Source organism: Protopterus annectens, chromosome 3.part1, assembly GCF_019279795.1.
Source record: "Protopterus annectens isolate FY-2018-M chromosome 3.part1, PAN1.0, whole genome shotgun sequence".
Lineage (NCBI taxonomy): Eukaryota > Metazoa > Chordata > Ceratodontiformes > Protopteridae > Protopterus > Protopterus annectens.
In genome coordinates, this window is record NC_056732.1 from 688,960,522 (window position 1) to 688,979,055 (window position 18,534).

The window sequence follows — 18,534 nt, forward strand, 5'->3', positions numbered from 1 at the left end:
ACTTTTCTAAAAATCCCTCACCTCCTCTTGATATTCTTCTTCTTCTTTCGACTGCTCCCGTTAGAGGTCGCCACAGCAGCTCAACTGTTTCCATTTCTTCCTGTCCTCTGCATCTTGCTCTGTCACACCAACCACCTGCATGTTCTCTCTCACCACATCCATAAACCTTATCTTAGGCCTCCCTCTTTTCCTGTTACCTGGCAGCTTCATCCTTAGCATCTTTTTCCCAGTATACTCTGCATCCCTCCTCAGTACATGTCCAAACCAACATAATCTTGCCTCTCTGGCTTTATCTCCAAACCTTCCAACCTGGGCTGACCCTCTAATATACTTATTCCTAATCCTGTCCATCCTCATCACACCCAGTGCAAATCTTAACATCTTCAACTCTGCCACGTCAAGCTCCGACTCCTGCCTTTTTGTCAATGCCACTGTCTTCAACCCATATAACATAGTTGGTCTCACTACCATCTTGTAGACCTTCCCTTTCACTCTTACTGGTACTCGTGTCACAAATCACTCCTGACATTCTTCTCCACCCACTCCATCCTGCCTGTACTCTCTTCTTCACCTCTCTTCCACACTCACCATTACTCTGAACTGTTGATCCCAAGTACTTAAACTCATCCACCTTCGCCACTTCTACTCCGTGCATCCTCACCATTCCTCTATCCTCCCTCTCATTCACACACACATATTCTGTCTTAGTCCTGCTGACCTTCATTCCTCTTCTCTCCAGAGCATATCTCCACCTCTCCAGGGTCTCCTCCACCTGTTCCCTACTCTCACTACAGATCACAATATTATCTGCAAACATCACAGTCCACGGGGACTCCTGTCTGATCTCGTCTATCAACCTGTCCATCACGATTGCAAATAAGAAAGGGCTCACAGCTGATCCCTGATGTAATCCCACCTCCACCTTAAATGCATCCGTCACTCCCACCGCAGACCTCACCGCTGTCACACTACCCTCGTACATATCCTGTATCACTCTTACATACTTCTCTGACACTCCCGACTTCCTCATACAATACCACAACTCCTCTCTAGGCACCCTGTCATATGCTTTCTCTAAATCCACAAAGACACAATGCAACTCCTTCTGACCTTCTTTGTACTTCTCCATCAACAGTCTCAGAGCAAACATCACATCTGTAGTGATCTTTCCTGGCATGAAACCATACTACTGATCACTAATCATCACCTCCCTTCTTAACCTAGCTTCCACTACTCTTTCCCATAACTTCATGCAGTGACTGATCAGTTTAATCCCTCTGTAGTTACTACAGCTCTGCACATCACCCTTATTCTTAAAAATCGGTACCAAAACACTTTTTCTCCATTCCTCAGGCATCCTCTCACTTTCCAAGATTTCATTAAACAATCTAGTTAAAAATTCCACTGCCATTTCACCTAAACACCTCCATGTTTCCACAGGTATGTCATCTGGACCAACAGCCTTTCCATTCTTTATCCTCTTCATAGCTATCCTTACTTCCTCCTTGCTAATCCACTACACTTCATGATTCACTATCCGCACATCATCCAACCTTCTCTCCCTCTCATTCTCTTCATTCATCAGCCCCTCAAAGTACTCTTTCCATCTGCTCAACACACTCTCCTCGCTTGTGAGTACATTTTCCTCATTACCCTTTATCACCCTTACCTGCTGTACATCTTTACTAGCTCAGTCCCTCTGTCTAGCCAATCGGTGCAGGTCCTTTTCTCCCTCCTTAGTGTCTAACCTTTTATACAACTCTTCATATGCCTTATCCTTAGTGTCAATGTTAGCACTTATGCTACCTATGAAATTTCATGCAAAGCTTTTCTAACATAACTAGATAGATGCCTTCACCCCTCTCCTCACTTTTTTCTTTTGTCCAACTATTGCCAGACGTTATACCTCTTGTATATACTACTCATACTACTGCTTACTCAACACCCTCACTTTTCCTTGTCTTTTGTTGTTTGTTCCTTCTAGGCTAACCTAAACCTTCTCTGATTTTAATTTTTTACCATTTTTAATCTTTGCAGTATGAAGCTATTTGAGTACATTAGACTACACCTTTTGCTGTAACTGCATAAATTCTTATGTAATAATTTACTGTTTTGATTTATTTTTCATTTGTATTCCTGTTATATTACCTAATGTTGGAGGTCATCTCCCTGGGCTTTTACTGAAAATGGACATGTATCCAGTTAGACTAGCCCGGTCAACAAATGTAAAATAAAATAAAATAAATAAATAAATAAAAAACGATTGAAGAAAATGTTATCATAATCACGCTTCCTTAAAGTCAAATTCAACTTTTAGTCCAGCTGTGTGTTACACCACAATCCTATATTTCTCAAAGTAAAACCTACAGTCTACTTATAAACACAAAGCAATACTTGATAAATACCACTCCGCATGTTCATCTGTCTTTATTTTTAATACTATTAAATGTCAGGGTATGCATGTCTCTAGGTTAGATGTAAGAGATGAACAGATCTCTCGTGACATGGATATCTTGGAAGCATGATTTAACAGGTAGGGGTTATCAATTGGATGAGGATGAAGATGAATTGAATTTTGGATTATCTATGCAACAAACTAGGTCTAAATCTTATTTTTCTTCTGGATCTACAACACTAGACCATCCTTTGAAAAAACTGAAGTGTTGGCCCCTCACTAATATAGTAGTAACTGTAAATTTATTACAGAGATTTTTAAAAAGCACTGGTCACTGCTTTTGACCGATGATAAAATAAAGAAATGTATTGGTATTAAATCTTCTTTCCAGTTTCGGAATAAGGGTTCATTAAAAAGGATGTTGTGCTATACTTCTAATACTGATAACTGTGATGTAGATGAGGGAGCTATGGGTACGTTGCTGTGTGGCGGTTGTGATTATTACAGTTTAACTGATAGTACAAATATTTTTACACATCCAGATATTGTTCGCCTACTCCTTTAACGTTAGGGCTGACTGTAATACAAAGGACCTTGTTTAACTTGTATATTGTGTTTTATGCAAACGTTTTTATGTTGGGACAACCAATAGGTCACGGAAATGTAGAATTGGTGAACACGTCTACCATATGCTGAAAGGCAATTTATGTAGTGTCCTTGCGAAGCATGTTTTTGAAGAAGGACAAGCACATCACTTTAAATTTTTAGTGACTGTTTTGTAGAGGATGCTTGGGTGATTTAGGTAATAAGACCGAGACATCTGAAACATGTTGGATTATTCTGCTGCAAGCAGACAAAAGGTCCTGTTTGAATGAGCATATGCCTCTGAATAAGGTTGCCACCTTTAGTTGTGGCTAAAACCTGAGGAAGGCCACACCCCTTGCATCACCCGTAACCCCACCCATTACCACCCAGTCTCCCACCACTTTCTGTCCATTTTGTGATGTCATTGTGACATCAGTGGGCATCAGCACTCTCTGTTTCGTTTCCTGATGCCTGCTTTCAGCCAATTTACTATGCTGTTCTGTAAAAAAGCAGAGTGTATCAGCTGATTTAACAAACTCCGATAGTCCATTTCCTTTTTTGAAACAGAATACCGGAGTTCATACAGTGTTTTCTGGACTACAGGAGAAACAATTTGATTTCTGGATAGTCTAGAAAAAAAACAGATAGGTGGCAACCTTACATCTGAAGCCTGCTTTAAAATTTGATATGGCTTCCTAGATAATGATTTGTATTTGATTAATGCATAGATTTTTACATATTTTTTATGCATGTATCTATTTTTAATATATTTTAAGTCTAGATGTAGTTTTGGAGGCGTATTTCAATGCTAGCTTTTGATTGTTTTTTTTATTAAACCATGTGTTATGACTCTATGAATGGGTTCACTTTGAATGAGTATATATCTTTGGAATTTTTTAAATATTATAGGTTTGTTGGATTATGTTTTATTATTTGATTAATATATGTCTTCCATGTTTGTATGTAAGTATTTCTGTTTTAAATGTATTTTAGCTCTGATATAGTTTTGAGGTGTGGCTCAATCCTGCGTTATGACTGGTTCTCACAAATCCATGTGCTTTGATTTTATGAATCTTTTTTTCTTACTGATTGGTTGTAATGTTTAATGAATGATATTTAAATGTAAATGGTTCTTACTGACTGTATTTAGTCTTAAGAAGCATCTAGTAAGCAAAAGCGCTTACTCTATTAAAGTTTTATATTTTGATTACAGCTGAAGTCAGATTCATTATTGGAACCCTAGCCTAGTATTTGGTGCTATTAATTAAAAATAAAGCAAGCATTATGATCTTTTGTAAAACTGAACTATCGTATCTATACATTCTTACCATAATGATAACAAGCAGAACAAACAATGACCAGAGGTCCTAAGAATAAAGAAAAAGTACAGTTGTGTAAATAAACATACCATAATAGTATATGTTTGAATCGATAATTGTTGCAGTAGATTGTATGTGTTATAAGTTACGTGTGTCATATCCTGCAGAAGATATAATAACCAGATAATTTAGGCTACTGCAACAGTGATCTAATGATAAACGTTAAAAAGTTTGCACTTACAACAAAAGAGCCGAAAGAGGAGACCTTTGCTCATCAACTACCTGTACTAGGACCACTGGCATTCAGTCAGCTTGACATTTAAACTTTTCCTTTGCTACTAGTCCCTTCAATTTATTAGCAAACTTCTGCCAATAAGCTTCCTCCTCAGATTTCAGGTGTTCCATTCAAAGGTGTTGGAAGAGACTTGACCATGTCTACCTTGAGGCACTGGGAATAAGGTTAGGTATGCTGACGAGGATGGAGCTGTTCATCATGATCTGTATTTATGTCATTACATCCGAGTGACGCCTCCAGGTGCATCTGCAGTTAACTCCTACTGATGCCTTTAGATGTCAAATATTGTTTGTTCATATTTGCATCAGTAATTCCAAAACCGTGCTATATACAAGGTTTTAGAAGATTTCATCTTAAAGCTTACACAACAGGAAACTCAAATGCCTAGTCTATGTCTAGTGCAGGTAAACAGATATTAACTGTTGTTTTTGTGATATTAATTCATACTGATATAAGTTTCATATTTTTCTAAATATCTTAAAAACCAAGTAACACAGACATAATGTGTTTACAGTGACTTACAAAATTTGTTTTAAGACCTAAAACCTAAAGAATACTACCACTATAAAAATGTGATCAAGAGTTTGTCATTTATACTTCTTTCATAATCCCTATGGTTCCAAATATATGAACATTTGTTTGAAGTGTGAGGACATAATTTGATTCTGTCAAAAGGTTTAGGTTCCTGAGCTCCATTTGGAGAGAATGAGTTAAGTATAAAACTTTCATATCTGGTGTAAGGAGGTCCACTCACATCAATCAGTAGTAGAGAATCTCAAGATTATCCTCTGTTTGCCATCATGGAAATATACCTGTGATCTCTGTCACTCAGAAGGAAGTCACAGACAAAGAAATTGCATCCAGCTTGCTTTGTGTTGCAAAAGTATAAAATGAAACCCACAAAGCAACTCTGCAAGTCATCTAAACCTGCATTTTCCTGGCTGCTCTAGTCAAAAGTATCTTCTTATATTCTGGTAATTAATTTCATACCACTTAGACAATGTAAAGTACAGCTGTGTTATGAACTTATCATGACTGCAGATGTTTAAGTATATTCATTGTTGCATTAATAATTCTTAGGAACGTCTGCCACAGAAATTCAAGCAGCTGGCCCTTTCACACATGAAGTATCCTGGCCCTGTAGGTATCCCCCCCTAAATGGATATTAGGACACTGGTTAATGCTATCTTCAGTTATTTCTTGCTTTGGCAGGTTGAATTATGGTGGCCTGGTACCAAAATATTGTCTGCACTGATGGGGAACTCTAAGGAAATGGTTCAACCAGAAGACCCCAAACTGTCTCTACAATTTGTAAGTCAACCATGATGAGTGAAAGACTTCGTCAAAAGAAGAGAGAGGGATGAAAGAAACTAGGGTGATTAGTGCATCTACCCTCACCCAAGGATTCCTACACAGCTGGAGAAAAAAGGGGGGATGGAAGGAGGGAAATGGCACTGCAACAGTTAACATACTTTTATATCTATACTTATAATTAAGCTCCTAAAACAACTGCACTATGTTCATCATACAATTTACTAATTTAGTAATAACTCTTGGGAAGATTGCTAGTGTTTACGGACCAAAGTACAGCTGGCCCTTGGGAGGATATGTTTGGTTGGCTGTAGGAGTTCCTGTAGATCTGTTGTGGCAAACCAATAACTCACCCTGAATACAATAGTCATACTGCAATATTTGAAAAATTTGTGAACAGATGGTCAGGAAGCTGCTTCCAGGGAGGAATGTGCATTGATCCAATTAAAGAAGGCAGGGATGGCTACAGTGACCGTAGGTGAATAGGTCCTTACATGCCCAGGGGAATGTCTTGCCATAAAGAGTAACAGAAGTGGATGCAGTAAGCAAGCCATTTGGACATGGTTGGTTAGTAAACTGTCCTTCCCCCTTTCCTTAGCAAATGAAATGAACAACTGATAAGACGTTCTAACTTCCTTTAGTCCACACAAGTAAAATCTCAATTTCCTATACACATGGAAGAAATGTAGGATCCTTTCCCCTTTGTTCTAGGATGATGGATAAAAAAACAGTAAGGTGGATAACCTAGTTCAGAGATAATTCAGTTATTACCTTGAGCATGAAAGTTGGATTAGCTCATAGGGTAACCCTATCCTTGTGGAGGATGGCGGAGTTTTTTTTCCATATGAGACCCTGCAACTTAAATTTTACTAGATGACGTAACTACAACCATGAAAATCACCTTCCAGTAGAGAAATCATATGGATGAGGAAGCAACTTGTCACAAAGAGGGGTATGATGAGCTTTTTCTAAAATATAAATACGGCTCTATGCTGAAAAATTATTTCTCTAAGGAGTCTCAAATGTAGGCCCCTCCCCCCCTTAAAATAACTGCTATAAGGCATCAACAGGGGGGAATCCCACAGAGGACAAACTAAGATGGCTGAAATACATACTTTCTTGCGGAAAAGATACCTGACAGACCTTTACAAAACAGGGTTATCCGAGGATCAAGGACTAAGGTGCAGCATTCAGGTTCTAATCTTTCTTGACCTTCCAAAGGTAGAAGATCTTCAATTTAGTTTAGTATAACTTTCTTGCATCCAATTCCCTAGATGTCACAAAAATGGACAGCACATCCACTGAAAAAGTGGATAATGGGATCAACAGCTAAATCATCCAAGCTGTCAGCCTTAGAGACCTCAGGCTGGGATGAATGGTAACCATTTGAAATACAGAGACTTGGAATGCAGAGTGCTGTAAATGCAGAGACCGAAAAGCCAAATATTTGGGCATACATATATTAAGTCCGAGAATGCCATTTCTCGGAACATTCCCTTTTCTCCGAGGTATGATGATCTCAGAGTTGGTGTGTGTGTGTGTGTGTGTGTGTGTGTGTATGTGTGTGTGTGTGTGTGTGTGTGTGTGTGTGTGTGTATATGTATGTGTGTATATATATATATATATATATATATATATATATGTGTGTGTGTATACCATGCATGTATAAGGATGTGCTTGGGGGCTTGCCCGCAACATGAAAGGGTGAAAGGGGGGCTTGCCACCTATTAAAAAAAAACAAAAACAAAAAAAAAACAAAATTGAAGGACAGTGATGTCAGACTTTCATTTTTCTCCTGTTTTTTCCTTTTTGTGTGTGTGTGTGTGTGTGTGTATGCGTATGCGTGTGTATGTGTTGTGACTCTACATTATAAATCCCAACACTTCAACAAGAAGCCAGGATAAATAAGTGACTTTTTGTTATGAGTCAAGAGGTTCACATGCTGAGGCTACAGGACTGACTTTGTCCTTACCAAACTCAGTAAAAGGATAAGTCAATGTAGCAAGGGCCAAAAGGGTACTGTAAGTAGCATTTTTGGCTTAGCATCCTTTACCATCTGCATACAAAAATAGACCTGTCTAAGTCATGTAGAAAGAATCTGTTGCCCAAGCCCTCAGAATCACCATGCTGGTGCAAATTTTCCTGTGCTGTTTGCTTTCCAAAGAAGAAGGCCTGCTTCTTGCACATCCTACCAATAAACTAAACCTACAAACATGTCCCTGTGTAACATCCATGTTTATGGATTCACTTCTACACTGATCAGCTGGTCTGCTCAAGAATTCTCCCATGCTTGCATGTCAGTCCGGACTCCTGGGTGATATCCCATGTTTACACTGGTAATCCACTGACCAGGTGGGAGTAGGCTCCTACTTGTTTGTTGATGTACAACATTACTGTGTTGCTCTCTATTAGGATGTTTACAAATCTCATATTGTGGAATGCATTTGAATGTCTCAATGGCTACAATAACTGCCACCATCTCTTTTTATACTTATATGTTATACATTCAGTGACTCGTATTTACTAAGCTTATAGACAAGGTGGCCATTAAGAAGCTCAGCCACTTGAGGGAAAAAAAAAAAAAAAAAAAAGCTCAGCCACTTCATCCATTCTACTGAATGACCAACAAATCCTTTAATAACTATGTGATTTAATCATCCACACTTACATGCAAATTGACTGACAAGCCAGTGATATTTTCCCACTGTGATCCTTTTGCATCAAACATTGCAGTTACAATTTTTCAAGGACACTTCTGTGCACCTTTTGAAAAAAATGGAGATTACGCTAATACATTTCCCAATCTGACAGTCAGTGGTTTGAAAATGGATATGGGTTTTAGGAGAGACTATATTATTTAAGAACTCTTCCCTCTCAGCAACTAACAGTGAACACGCATGAGGTAAACTGAAGGGCAACAAATGTTTCTTATTCTGATAATGCATGATTTTATGATCAATTTACCTTGAATCCAAACTGCTGACTATCTCAGAAAGTTAATAGTAACTGGGTTTGTGTTTTGACACCTGTGTTTTATTCGTGACAAGAGTAATTACTGTACTATAAAGTAATATTTTAGTCAAGGACATTTGTAACTATAAGCTTAGAAGTCATTGAGGCCTTAATAGTCAAGCAATGTTAACAGTATAACAAAAATACTGTTTAGTATGGTTTAATTCTACTGCTCTTCATAGTTATCTGTTAGAACCTTAGCCTGACAAGTCAACATTTGTTTTCTTTTTTCTCTCTTTTTCTTTCAGTTAGGCTTTATAGTGTACTAAATTCAAGAAATATCCACTTTTCTAACCTAGTATCTTGACAATCTCTGCCTTTTTCATTACATATCACTTCACTGGGAACTGTACATTACTGCAAATTGACATTTCTGTTAACCAAAACATCTGTTTCACAGAGATTACTTGTTTAGACAGGCTAACAAATTACAAATCCTACTCTGGATTTAATTAATCTCCCCACACACCTACTGTATTTTGATTTATGATTTAGTTTTCTCATTATGTTCAGAAGCAGTCTCGAGATGTAAACTTCTTGGCTAAATGAATTTGATTTTGATTAAACATATACAGAGAACCTTGAATTCTATGGCAAGCCATAATGTGGTATTCTAAAGTTTTCAGGTTCACACAGAGTAACACACACACACACACACACACACACACACACACACACACACACACACACACACACACACACACACTATTCATCTCTGAGCTGTAGCTGTCATATTAAGCATTTGAGCTGGAGAGTGGCATTTTTCAAGTGTCTTTTTTTAGCCACTAAGAAACAAAATTATGTGTACTTTCCTTTCTAGGCACAAGTGGATATTTAAGAACTGAAATTCATCTCCAAATGAACGGCTAATGCTAACCCAAAAGTTGAAAAAGTAATGGCAAAACCTGTTGGTCTAATTAAAGGTACTGTATCATGTTGATGTTTGTGTGTTTTCAATCACCCTTCCAATCATCCAGGGAGGTTTCAAAGGTTACTAGGGAAGAACTCTGCTTGATATGTAGCAGCAGCCTGTTCCAGAAACATGAATATGTTGGGTTATGTACCTGTCATGACATCTGGTGTTGCTGCTAAGGTAGTAAAAGTTTAGGTCTCTTGAGTGGGTGATTGCTTTACCACTGATTTGTTTAGGTAAAGAAGTCAAAGAGTGATCAGTCATTCTGAGCACAAAAGGCTAAGCAGAGGAGATTATTGAGTAAAGACAGTGCTTTTAGTTTATCAGTGCAGGCCTGATATCTTTTTGGTGAAGAAACACTGAGGGCCCTCTATTTAAGTTTAGATGCTTAGCAAGGTGCATACCATATGAGTCATAACATTCAATGATGAGCATAATAAAGGCAGAATACAGTGGGACTAGAACTTCTTAGGACCATGAGGAGATACCAGACAGAAGCATTTTCTATCCACCACTGAAACAAGATGATCAAATGAAAGTCTTTTATCGACATAGCTGGACAAGTTTCTGATAATTCAATCAGATTAAAATGGAAAGTTATCTATATCATAAGTGGCAGTGATGCAAGATTTACCACAAGAAACTGAGCAACATTTTGTGGCACAGATGGTATGCTCATGATTAACATGGCAAGTGTCTGTCTGGTCTAACTCTAGCTCAGAAATTTGAGCATCAAAATGGGATAACCAATGCCTCCAGTTTGCAATTACCAGCAAACTTAGTTAGCCATACTCCGATGATCAGCTTTCTTCCCAGAGAAGTACTACCAAAGATGATGGAGTTCAAGAGTAAGTCAAGGTGGGCACTGCTGGTGACTCATAGCTGAAGCAGCACCCTCCCTGGACTTTGACAGCATGGGATCCAGCAGAGCCCCAAATATTTATCCAGTAAATTATTGCACGGGTCAATGTTAGGTTGAGTAGGCATGATATGACTTTTACAAAGCCAAACTAGTGTGTATCCAAGGATTTAAGGTCACCTATAGTGCCATTTGTTGGTGCAGATAAAAGTCAGTCCATAAACTTTCAAATAATACTAGTGACTAACAGGCCTGCAATTCTCTAGGTCAGTAGAGGGACTACCTTTATGTAAGAGCAACAAGGGGGGGGGGGGTGGCATAATGGTTAAGGTCTTTACCTTATTGAAACAAAGTACAAGGTTTGAATCTGACCTCAGGTTAATGGTTTGGCTTAAAATGACCCTTCAAGGCAGTTAGCCTAGTATTCACTCATGAACACAACAGATGCTTGCTATCTCTTGCAGATGCAACCAGTGGAAAGACACAGGCAGAAAAATTCAGAGAGATTTTGCTAAATGGAACTTAACACTTCTCAGCAAATATCCAGAGATATTTTCAGAAGCCATGGAAATGGCATTTGTAATTCTGAAATGCTCAAAAAGTACTTAGTTCAAAGTGATTTTAGGAGGAAAATATGACTGATGCAAATGTGTTTTGGATGAAGTTGGAAGGAAATCTGCCCACAAGAACATTAGCAATGCCCTCGGGGCCACAGAAGGCAGTATCATTAAATAAAAGTTTGTTAAAAAATTGCTAGTTGCTTCTAAGCTTCGTAATACAGCTGAAAAAGGTCTTACAGTTGCCTTTTAAATTAGATGTAACCTGAGGTTCATAGTTGGCCTTGCATTAGCTTGAGGGACACACTCACCAGTTTTGAATCCCTTTTATAATGTTGAAATGGATATCATTTAGAGATGACTATGACCTTTTTTCTATTCATTACACATTTTCACTGATGTGGTAGTTCCATGCATTTGTTGGGACTGGTACATAAGTTTTAATATATTCATCCAAGGTGAAGTAAAATTCAGAGTAGGTGGCTGTAGCCTTATGTACAAGGTTTGCTGGGAAGCTATACCATTTGTGATTAGCAATACCTTTAAAAAGCAAAGCAATCAGTTTTAGAGTAATCCCTAAATGAAAAGATATTAGTGGCTGCAAAGCAGAATTACAGGAAGAATGCCACAGTGAGATGGCCAGATGGGATTACAAAATCAAGAAGATTAGCATCCCTGGTGGTCATTTTGGACAATTTGGTCAAATACATCTGCATTTACAAACCCCAGAAAAAAACATACTTGATGGAAGGCATCAAACCAAACCATATGACTGTTGCATTCATTGCTATTTAAATTAATTCCATCCATCATTAAACAGCAGTGAATAACAGTTATTTGTCTGATGACGCAGCTTTGGCTACAAAAGCGCTCACCTGTTCGTTTTGTAATAAAATTTTGTATGATTTTATCGGCTGTGGTTTGGTGCCTTCCATCACTTTGCTTTGGACTGTTTCTATGTTTGGAGGCCCAATTTACCTGCACCATTATCACATATTCTTTCTGTAAACTGTCATATTTTTTTGATGGTATATGTCTGTTAGTTTTTGTGTGGCTCATCAAACTCATCCAAAAGAAAGTTAGTTTGATGGTTAAATCTTCTAACTGGTTAAGGTATTCAGCATGCTCAGAAGGAGCAACAAACGGGTTTTATAATTGGCTATAATTATCATCATCAACCCACTTTTCCCCATTTTTACATTGGATCAGAATGTCATATCAATAGTCGCCATCACTTTTTAGTCAGTGACTCTCCTACTTTCTTTGACAGTCATGCTTGACTGTAGCAGAACTACTCTTGCACAAATCAATCCATCCATCTCTTCTCTGGACACCTTCATCTCCTATTGCCTTCTCCTTGACTTTACCAAATCATCTTCTGTTTTCTTGCACATATGACCAGACCACTATACTCTGTTCTCTTTGACCTTCAATGCAGATGGGGCTACTTCCATTCAGATATCTGCATCTCTTTGTCTGTCCCTAATTGTGCATCCAACTATTTAAGTAGTTATAACTTAATTACAAATAATACAACTTAATCGTATCATTCATTTATACATCTAATAAGTGGCATGTGTACTTAAGTAATTGGCTAAAATGTGAATCATTTTATTGAATTAGGACTTCAGCCAGAAGCTCAGTTTGTATTACATGGAACCTGGTGAGAGATGGCAGGGATGTATGCATATATATATATATATATATATATATATATATATATATAAATATATATATATATATATATATATATATATATATACACACACACACACACACACACACACACACACACACACATACACATATCTATAGCTATATATATATTATATATGTTGTTGTGTCTTTTGGCTTTTCCCAGTTAGGTGTCGCCACAGCGGAACTCCGGTCCACTAATGACTGGTAGTTGATTTTTACGTGCCGAGTTACCAGCCCTGACGCACAACCTTCAACGAAGGTACGCCCATTCACGCATGTCTCCACACAGAAGACGCTCTTAGCTGAGAATCGAACCGGACAGCATCGTTACCGCAGCACCACCACCGCGGGATATATATATATATATATATATATATATATATATATATATATATATATATATATATATATATATGCCCCAGCAGCTGCCTGTGGATTTGAATGCATGGTTAACTCCAAGCTTCGAAATAGCTTTGTATTCTGGAACAAACAGAGTCCTACACTTAAACTGAAACCAGGATTTGGTAATTACACAAATGCTAATGTCATAGAGGATAAGAAAGGCCTGAAGTACACAGATGTTTTTGCATAGCCTCTGGCATTCAGCAATGCTACTGTAATAATACACACAACAGAAATGTCTCAATTGTGATGTCCATCACGTGAACATTGTCCAAAAAAGATACTATTGGTGTATCAAATGTGTTAACGAGTATGTGAAACTGGAGGAGTTTAAGCTACACATCAAAACGCTAGCAATGTTGGGGGAGGTCTGCTGACCATTTCATCCCATACAGGCATACAGTGGCTCTCCCTATAATGACACTGACTTACTAGCCAATTATTGAAGCCAATTACTTTATCCCTGAATTTATTCTTTAAAGACAGTACCAAAGAACTCAGTGTCTCTCTGTGTGGCTCTCAAGGTGGAATGCGTAAGATAATTCACTACTACAAGGACAAACTACAAAATCATAATTTTATCTGGGGTGATGCAGAAACCCAATGCCCTAGTGACATCCCTAATCCTACATCAAAGAGTCAGGTAACTATAACCCAATCATTTGTCAGCCTAGTGGGGTGTTGTATTTGTAGTACTTATAATCCACCAATGACCAAGACATTTCTGGGATGTGCTGCCAGCTTACGGGACCTTAATGGCAAAGGCTTGTAAGTAGATGACTACCAGTAACAGTAAGTGTGGGCATGGGTGTCGGTCTGATGTTTGTATTTTGTCTACCTGGCTGTGGTAAGTAAGTAAAAGGCCTACAATGATTAGGCAAACATTGGCAAAGACAGGTGACTATTTTCAGGCATACAGACTCTCCCTTACAAGGCTGGACAAGGAGAGTTACAGTGGGCTGTCTTTCAGGAAAGAGGATTAATGACATTACCAGGGCCCTAAGGACCCTAGCCCTTAACAAATATGACTATGACAAGGTAGTGGTACATGCAAGAGTGAGCAACTTGAGATGTAAAATCCCTAAAGGACATACGGAGAGACACGTTAGAACTTTCCATGCATGTTACAAAAGCAGGTAAGGCACTGGGCTTGAATGGAATTCTTCCTTCATCCTGAATTAAGCTTAGATATAAAGAAAAGATAATTGGCTTCAATAATTGGCTGAATATCTGCTGTCATTCCAGGGGGATTCAGTATGTGTCAGCATGAGACGATATGCCTAACAGCCCAGCTTGCTTTGCTAAGAACGGGCTGCATGTCTCGTTCAAACGCTTCCACATAATGGCTGAAGTCTTTGTTGCCCCAATACTGTCATTTTAGGGGAAGTCCAGTTGATGAACATTTCAACATAGCTGACGTATCAGTCCAAAGAAAGATCAGATCACATTAGGGTTGATCTACTCAGTGCCAGAACTCTAAACAATGACTTGCCTGATCTATGTCTGTGTAGTTACTGAGACTTGGGTAAAATATACAGACAGCTCTCCTGGTGTTGTGCTTGTCTTCATGAACTGTCATTCATCTCAATTTGTCTGCTAGGGTTTCAAACTTACACCTTTAAGGACATTTTTTCTAAACTTCTGTTGCACAACAAACTGCTCCTGTATGCCTTTACTACTTCTTGTTAACATGAATATCTGCAAAAACACTCAAGAAATCCAAGCATAAAGCGAATCCTGTTAGAGAGGACTATACCCCTAAAATACAAATAGGCAGACTTATAAAAGCTGCCTTTAATCTAGCATATAAAATTAGTACTTACTTTGTTCTTGTTTCCAAATTGTCATGGCAAGAGTGACACATGGCACTGAACCGAGAAACAAAGAAATCATAGCGTCTGTGGTATGAAGGTGTATCTTCTTCAATGTTGGCAAATTTGACAAACTAGAGAGGAAATAATTAACAAAATTTAAAAAAATGGAAATTTATGCAAATCTCTATCCAACAGATTGCAACCATGCTTTAGCAGTGTTCTCCTCATGCTGAATATAACAAGATACATAACTACTTTGCTTCCACTACAAAAGTAATACACCAGCATTCTCTGGATGTGAAGGTCTTTTTATGTCTCTATGCAATTGGACATGTTTGTGCATACTAGATCCAAGCATTCTGTGAAAATACCACAAGCAAAGTTTTCCAGTTGCATAGCAATTAAACCTGAATCACCAAAGTCAGAAAGCATGTACAGACTGAATCAGGTCATTTGCCCAATAAGATGTACCCCTCTAAAGAAACTAAAATGTTGTCTGCCAGACAGGGCAATTTCTTTATTACTTCTATCCTACAGAGTTCTAATCTTCTCAGCTGTCAACATTACTATGACATGCAATACTTCCCTGAATGGCCCCGTGCAACATCCACAGCTGAGATGTACCACATGCTCAATTTCACATAAATGACTAATAATCTTAATGATTATACAATTCTACTTCATGTTCAAAGGACCATCACTTTTTATTCACTCTGTCCCTTACAATATTTTTCCTAATAAATTCCAGTCTAAAGTATAGTTCTTGCAGGCAATGTAAAATTTCTCTTTTCTGTCTATCCCAAAAGTATATGATTCAGGACTTGCATGTCTTGACAAAAGCAAGCAGTATTAATTCTGAAGCATTATAAAATGTTTTATTTTTCAGAATACATTCAGGTGGCTTGGCAAAGCTTTTATTGTCAGGATAACTAAAGCCCTGACAGTTACAGTCCAAAAGTTAATGATGACAGATCTCCAATCCCAGATCAATTATTTTTTTACAATGAGACCTGGATGCTGACTGGTTGAATAACATGATTCATGCTATATTTTAAAGCAATGAAAGAAGCCAACTCCCTCCCCTTAAATACAACTGTTCTCGAGCCAACCATCTTTACTTTACGCATATGTACTATCTGATATGAATAAAAGCAAAACAACTTGACGGAGGTAAAATGTAAAAAAAAAAAATGTGAAGAGGTTTTAAATTACTATCGGCAGTGTTTACAAAAGAAGTAATTATCTAAATTCTCCAGTATGGCCCTAATAATAATACAGTTGTATACTTACAAACTGGAAGGAGTGGAATACATTTGTTTTACGAATGTACAAAAAAGCAACTGGACTGCTGCTCCACAGCAAGATTTTCTAATTGAGAAGGCACATTGTGTGCTTGCCCTAAATCTGGCCCTCACAAGTTAGCAAAGACCTCCAACAGTAAAGATGCAATCATATCAGTAGAAAGAGTTGCTCCTTCCAATACTGTGGTAGATGTACTAGAAATTGAGGATGCCATATTGTTTGTGGTAATGTCTACTCACAGCACAACACACAAAAGAGAACCATGGTTTTCCAGGTAACTGGAATATCAAGAGGCAGGTGTAAAATTCAAGTTGCTATGCCCAAGATGCCTTCAGAATGTATGTTTCCTGAAGGATCAACAAAGTTTTTAAAAGCATAACAGGTTACTGAGGAAATAAAGTTTAATCAGCAAAAAATGAGTCAGCAAACTGAAAGAGACTTTGCTTCTCCACCTTCTGTCAATTTGAAACCCCAGAAAGACATATGTTGTCAGTAAAACCTTTTCCATTGTTGCAAAGGAAAATGTAAGTGACAGAAAAATGACAAATGTCCGTCAGAATTTGGCATTTTCCTGGCACATTTATCATACTGCTTAAACCCTGTAGTGCCCTTTTTATCAGACATTATAGAAAAGGCGTTCTCAACACACAACAAAATATCAACAAAAATATGGGCAAAATATGAACAAAATAGGCAGCAGTTTTACAGGAGTATCTATCACAAATAATATGCTGACACACACTCAACAGTAAACAAACTATACATTTTATTATTATAAATATTATTACCAACAATTGTAAAGAAAGTATACCAAAAGGGTAAGGAAAGGTGGAGAACACCAATGATGGTATTCAAAAATACCAAAGGGTAGAAGCGAGGGGCTTGTACCAACGATGATATAAAGAAATACCAAAAGGTAAAGGTAAAAAAAAGAGAAATAAACTATTAATAACTATAGATGACTAAAGTTTAAGGACTAAACATAATTTTAGACTGAAAAAGTTAAAGGATTTTTAAATAAAATGAAGCACTTAGCTTGAGAACTGGCCTGATGCGTCTTGAACTCTATGCGGCAAATGAGATCTGAGGAGATAAGGAGAGGGGGCACTGTGGGTATTCTTAGCTGGAGTGTTTTTGGCTGACGTGAGCTTGTATATTGGCAGAGTCAGTTCCGAGGACAAAACTGAAACCCATTCATCATGAATGAATGAAGATTAACATCAGATTCATGGATTTCCAGGCAACTGGAATATCAAAAGGCAGGTGTGAAATTCAAGTTGCTATACCCAGATGCCTACAGAATGTATGTTTCCTGAAGGATTAACTAAGTTTTTGAAAGCATAACAGGTTACGGAGGAAATACAGTTTAATCAACAAAAAATGAGTCAGCAAACTGAAAGAGACTCTGCTTCTCAATCTTCTATCAATTTGAAACTCCAGAAAGAGATATTCTGTCAGTAAAACCTTTTCCATTGTTGCAAATGAAAATGCAAGTGACAGAAAAATGCCCAGTAGCTCACCACAAAATTGGGTGTACCTTGGCCTCAAACCAGAGATCAGTGTTGCAAAAATACAGTACTCAGGAAGAAGACCAACAACAAAGTGAGTTTTATAAGTGGGAAAACTGTAAAGCAGCAATACCACTAGATTTTAGTCTAGGCATTTGAGCTATGGCTATGCAAGAAGGGGATGAGGTTTACTATTACAAGGTCGAACGGCACTCCGACTGTCGTATAGTCGACAACGGAAGGTCGTAAATGTCGAATGTCAAAGTCAAAAAATCAATCTAGGAACGGTGTTAACATGGGTTGAGGTAGGTGTTCGTATTATTCTGAACTACAAACATCTCCCCTACCTCGACCCATGTTGAAACCCATTCCTAGATTGTTTTTTTGAGTTTGCGATTATCAGTTTCGACCTTCCGTTGCGACTATACGACAGTCGAAGGAGTGCCGTTCGACCTTGTAATAGTAAACCGGGGATGAAAAAGACCTGGTATCTGTTGACTGTGTGAAACTGATGGGTGAAGAGTAAAGAATAAACCCCACTTTATGTCAATAATGTTTAGAAGG

The 18,534-nt window shown here is 38.0% G+C and overlaps 1 protein-coding gene across 1 annotated transcript in view; it reads right to left on the reverse strand.

Moving 5' to 3' along the window:
• The window catches only part of EFR3A (EFR3 homolog A), a 2,300,516-nt gene that overhangs the window by 1,729,264 nt on the left and 552,718 nt on the right, over positions 1-18,534 (reverse strand). Inside the window, exon 6 of the mRNA XM_044066245.1 lies at positions 15,170-15,291. Coding sequence (XP_043922180.1) covers positions 15,170-15,291 — 122 coding nt within the window. The remainder of the gene's footprint in view (positions 1-15,169; positions 15,292-18,534) is intronic.